The sequence below is a fragment of the Montipora foliosa genome, chromosome 2, assembly GCF_036669935.1.
Source record: "Montipora foliosa isolate CH-2021 chromosome 2, ASM3666993v2, whole genome shotgun sequence".
In the NCBI taxonomy this organism is placed as follows: Eukaryota; Metazoa; Cnidaria; class Anthozoa; order Scleractinia; family Acroporidae; genus Montipora; species Montipora foliosa.
Genome location: NC_090870.1, coordinates 29372673 through 29378015, shown reverse-complemented (window position 1 = coordinate 29378015; position 5343 = coordinate 29372673). Strand labels below are relative to the sequence as shown.

Genomic DNA, 5343 nt, shown 5'->3' with positions numbered 1-5343 from the left:
GTCCAGCGTCAACAACCACTCTCCCGCCCTCTTGAGTTGATCATGGTACCTCGTTCCGTACTTGACGGCCTACTTACTGCTATTCACATCTAGCTTGACCACCCTTCCAAGAACCAACTCCAAATGGTGATGCAGCGTCACTTCTTCGCCCTGGATATGAGTGCTGCTATCACTCGAGTATCAGACTCTTGCCACACTTGTGCCTCACTCAAGAAGTTCCCTCCCTCCCTTGCCAGCCAATCATCGGAAGATCCACCTGAAGTCGTAAGCGTGTCATTTGCCGCCGATATCATTAGACGCAGTCGTCAATTTATCCTCCTTTTGAGAGAATGTACCACCTCCTACACTGCATCATGCCTTGTACCCGACGAAAGGAGCAGCACACTTCGTGATGCCCTCGCCCGATTAGTAGTGGGTCTACACCCCCTCGATGGACCTCAAGATGTCATTCGGGTCGACCCTGCACCGGGATTTGTCTCACTGAAAACCACACATGCTTTACAGCATCTTGGCATCTCAGTCGAAGTTGGCCGCATCAAAAACTCCAACAAAAATCGTGTTGCCGAACGAGCTGTGCTGGAACTCGAAGAAGAGCTGTTACGTCAGGAGCCTGGCGGAGGCCCTGTTACCGAACTCGGCCTTGCTATTGCCACTGCCCGCCTGAACTCGCGACTCCGCAGCCAAGGGCTGTCCTCACGGGAGCTTTGGACACAGCGCAACCAGTTCACCAACGAGCAGATGCCCGTCAATGACCTACTACACCACATTGTAGTCAAGCACCAAGCTCGCCAAACCAACCATCCTTTCAGCGAAGCGGCCAAAGGTGGCTACCGCCCACAAGCTCCCGTTCCCCCCTTGCAGGTTGGAGACCTGGTGTATGTGAAGTCTGACCGAGATAAGTCTCGCGCCCGTGATCGCTATATCATTGTTAGCATCGACGGCGAATGGTGTTTCATTAAGAAGTTCTCTGGCTCACAACTCAGGGCTACATCTTACAAGGTGAAGCTAGCCGAGTGCTACACTGTACCACATACCCTCCCACCACCATCGTACCAGTCTGTCGTCCCTACACTTGACCAAGACGAATATGTGGAGATTCCTGAGCAGCCCCAGCCTTGTCAAGAGCCCTCTGCCCCACCAGACCTGTTACGTCCGCCCGACCCAGATCCTCCAGACTCCACCCCGGACCAACCCGAACAGTAGGAAGACTCGACCCCCCTTGAAACTGATCGTGTTCCTGTTTCAAGTTCATGTGAACCAAGACCCCAACGGGCACGCCGGCCCCCAGCATACTTACAGGAGTACATTCTCAACTAGTGTCGTCAGCTCACAGTTATTTCAGAATTGGCGCGTTTGACCAAGTACTATTAAGAACGGTTGCGATCTGTTACCAACTTTTCGTTACATTTCATTTACATTCATTTCCTGTTATAGTTTCCCACGTTAGTTTTCTTTCGTCTAAGAGGAGAAGAAGAAGTTGCGCCAACGGTTATTGTCAGCCGCGCATGTGTATCACGCGCGTCCCCTCGTGGCGGTTCTTGTTTTTGTGTTCGCCATCGAGTTGCGACCTTGTTGTGCTTAAGGAGGCTCGAAAGGGTTTTCAGCTGAGCGCGCGCGCGTAAGCCACACACGCAATTCGTAAGCTGCTTGCGTCAACTCATGATTTAAAGGAGAAACTATTTCGAGCCTCCTTAATAAAGTGTTTGTTGTTCGCTATTATCGAGTCGGCTGTCTTTATTACTGAAGTTGCTTTAAAATCAGAAAAGAACCAATTCACCGTTGCTGTTGAGAAAAGTGTATGCCAGGCAAAACAAGTTATATTTCGGTAGCCTGAAAGTTAAGAAATATTTAATTTGCCTGTCTTTAAATTAACAAATACACTAAGACATCACTAACGTTTCATGTTTAACCGGAGAATTAGGGAAGCAGATGTTCGAAAGTGTAATAGCTGTTGAGTTTTATTCCTCAGTTATCGAGTTCCATGAGTATAAAACTTAAAAATGGATTGCTTTAAAATCAGAAAAGAACCAATTCACCGTTGCTGTTGAGAAAAGTGTATCCCAGGCAAAACAAGTTCCACCTCGGTAGCCTGAAAGTGAACTGACAAAAAAATTTGCCTGTGTTTAAATTAAAAAATATACCAATACATCACTAACTTTTCATGTTTAACCGGAGAATTAGGGAAGCAGATGTTTGAAGGTGTAATAGCCGTTGAGTTTTATTCCTCAGTTATCGAGTTCCATAAGTATAAAACTTTAAAATGGATTGCTCTAAAATCAGAAAAGAACCAATTCACCGTTGCCGTTGGGAAAAGTGTATGCCAGGCAAAACAAGTTGCATCTCGGTAGCCTGACAGTTAAAAAATAATTTGCCTGTGTTTAAATTAACAAATACACCAATACATCGATCACTAACGTTTCATGTTTAAGCGGAGAATTAGGGAAGCAGATGTTCGAAGGTGTAATAGCTGTTGAGTTTTATTCCTCAGTTATCGAGTTCCATACGTATAAAACTTAAAAATGGTTTGCTTTAAAATCAGAAAAGAACCAATTCACCGTTGCTGTTGAGAAAAGTGTATGCCAGGCAAAACAAGTTGCGTCTCGGTAGCCTGACAGTTAAGAAATGATTTGCCTGTGTTTAATTAACAAATACAACAATACATCGATCACTAACGTTTCATGTTTAACCGGAGAATTAGGGACGCAGATGTTGGAAGGTGTAATAGCCGTTGAGTTTTATTCCTCAGTTATCGAGTTCCGTAAGTGTAAAACTTAAAAATGGATTGCTTTAAAATCAGAAAAGAACCAATTCACCGTTGCTGTTGAGAAAAGTGTATGCCAGGCAAAACAAGTTGCATCTCGGTAGCCTGAAAGTTAACTGACAAAATAATTTGCCTGTGTTTAAATTAACAAATACACCAATACATTACTAACGTTTCATGTTTAACCGGAGGATTATGTTCGAAGGTGTAATAGCTGTTGAGTTTTATTCCTCACTTATCGAGTTCCATGAGTATAAAACTTAAAAATGGATTGCTTTAAAATCAGAAAAGAACCAATTCACCGTTGCTGTTGAGAAAAGTGTATGCCAGGCAAAACAAGTTGCATCTCGGTAGCCTGACAGTTAAGAAATAATTTGTCTGTGTTTAAATTAACAAATACAACAATACATCGATCACTAACGTTTCATGTTTAACCGGAGAATTAGGGAAGCAGATGTTAGAAGGTGTAATAGCTGTTGAGTTTTATTCCTCAGTTATCGAGTTCCATAAGTATAAAACTTAAAAATGGATTCCTTTAAAATCAGAAAAGAACCAATTCACCGTTGCTGTTGAGATAAGTGCATGCCAGGCAAAACAAGTTTCATCTCGGTAGCCTGAAAGTTAACGGACAAAATAATTTGCCTGTGTTTAAATTAACAAATACACCAATACATCACCAAGGTTTCATGTTTAACCGGAGAATCATGTTCGAAGGTGTAAGAGCTGTTGAGTTTTATTCCTCAGTTATCGAGTTCCATGAATATAAAACTTAAAAATGGTTTGCTTTAAAATCAGAAAAGAACCAATTCACCGTTGCTGTTGAGAAAAGTGTATGCCAGGCAAGACAAGTTGGATCTCGTTTTAGCCTGACAGTTAAGAAATAGTTTGCCTGTGTTTAAATTAACAAATACACCAATACATCGATCACTAACGTTTCATGTATAACCGGAGAATTAGGGAAGCAGATGTTCGAAGGTGTAATAGCTGTTGAGTTTTATTCCTTGGTTATCGAGTTCCATAAGTATAAAACTTAAAAATGGATTGCTTTAAAATCAGAAAAGAACCAATTCACCGTTGCTGTTGAGAAAAGTGTATGCCAGGCAAAACAAGTTGCATCTCGGTAGCCTGAAAGTTAACTGACAAAATAATTTGTCTGTGTTTAAATTAACAAATACACCAATACATCACTAAGGTTTCATGTTTAACCGGAGGATTATGTTCGAAGGTGTAATAGCTGTTGACTTTTGTTCCTCAGTTTTTGAGTTCCATGAGTAAAAGTTAAGATATAATTTGCCTGTGTTTAAATTAATTTGAAATAAAGAGAATAAAGAAATAATTTTCCATTTTTTAATGGCATGATGCTGGCCGTTGTAAACCGTGTTTTAGAAAATATTTCAGATTGATTTACTGTCCCTCTGGACTATTTTGACACATTACTCAAAATTAATTTAAAGTAACTTGAGTTATTTGTCGTCATTAAAACTTTATGACGATGTCGGCCCAACAAATGTGTCAGAGATTAACACCTCTCTCTCCCTTTGTCTCTCGCTCTGCCTTTTTAGTGTGAGTCTTGTTACAACTCCCACTGAGATTTTTATGTGTTAGGTTTGGAAAGAGGGAACACTGTTGACCAGAAGTTAAAAATGGATTTCAATTATTAATGATCGCTATTCACTTTCAGCCTTCTATTGACATACTCTTCCACGCGACGTATTCGCGCATTTGCGAAACGTGAAGTTTAAGTGGTTAAGTGAGTGAAGCTATTAGTCTCTCCCCTCGGGGCTTTTCAGGACTAATTTGCAATGGTTTTCGGGGGAGTTTAGCCAGACTGCTTATTACACGCTTTACAATTTATTTTAGGAATTGAGACGCCTCCGTCCAGATAAGGTCAGACCACAACACATTGTGCGTAACCAGTCTTTGCTGATGAACCTTCAAAAGCGAATAATGAGGAATCAAGTCTTTCTCGGCAGTATTGCGCTATGTTTGTGGGTTCTTCACTTATCGTATACAAACACAAATGGAAAAGCAGGTATTGTTTCTTTAATTTTACTGGCATTTGCCTCCTGAATGAAATGAAAAAGATGACGGAAAATTCCAGGAGATGAAAAAAATAAATCATTTTAAGAAGTATTTCAAGGAATAAGAAAAATTGGATTAGATTTTATCAATTTCTGTTTTTGAAGTCAAATTTCCAATGACAACTTACGTTTATAACTAAGCTTTTTAATTAATGGTTGGGTTATTCCTTAAGAAATGCACGCTTCAATTCTCTGTTAGGTATTTCTTTTTTGTTCATCGTGTTTGCAAAGCATACCGCCAAATGCCAAAAATTTAAGATCATCAACAAATAGCTTAAAATTATAGGAAACCATAATCTATCATCCGAACCTTAATAAGACGGGTATCATCACACTTTCTTCCTTCCATTTTCTATATAATAAATAGACACGTTCGGAAGGAGTTTGTATGTCATTTATTATTCATATTGTTTAAAAGCACTTAAATTTACCACCCGCGCCGATTTTCCTCCAATGATAAAAACCCTTGATTTTACGAGCTAATTTCTTCTACTTATCTAG

At 40.5% G+C, this 5343-nt stretch overlaps 1 protein-coding gene across 3 annotated transcripts in view; it reads left to right on the top strand.

Annotated features, from left to right (window-relative positions):
* The first annotated feature begins 2706 nt into the window (after window positions 1-2706).
* Window positions 2707-5343, top strand: part of LOC137990657 (uncharacterized) — a 35095-nt gene continuing 32458 nt past the window's right edge. For 2 of the 3 annotated variants that reach the window (XM_068835782.1, XM_068835780.1), the window contains exons 1-3: window positions 4280-4324; window positions 4443-4511; window positions 4622-4793. In XM_068835782.1, coding sequence (XP_068691883.1) covers window positions 4688-4793 — 106 coding nt within the window. In that variant the 5' untranslated portion in view covers window positions 4280-4324; window positions 4443-4511; window positions 4622-4687. Of the gene's footprint in view, window positions 2759-4279; window positions 4325-4442; window positions 4512-4621; window positions 4794-5343 lie in introns of those variants that run through there. The other variant, XM_068835781.1, reaches the window with a different exon arrangement.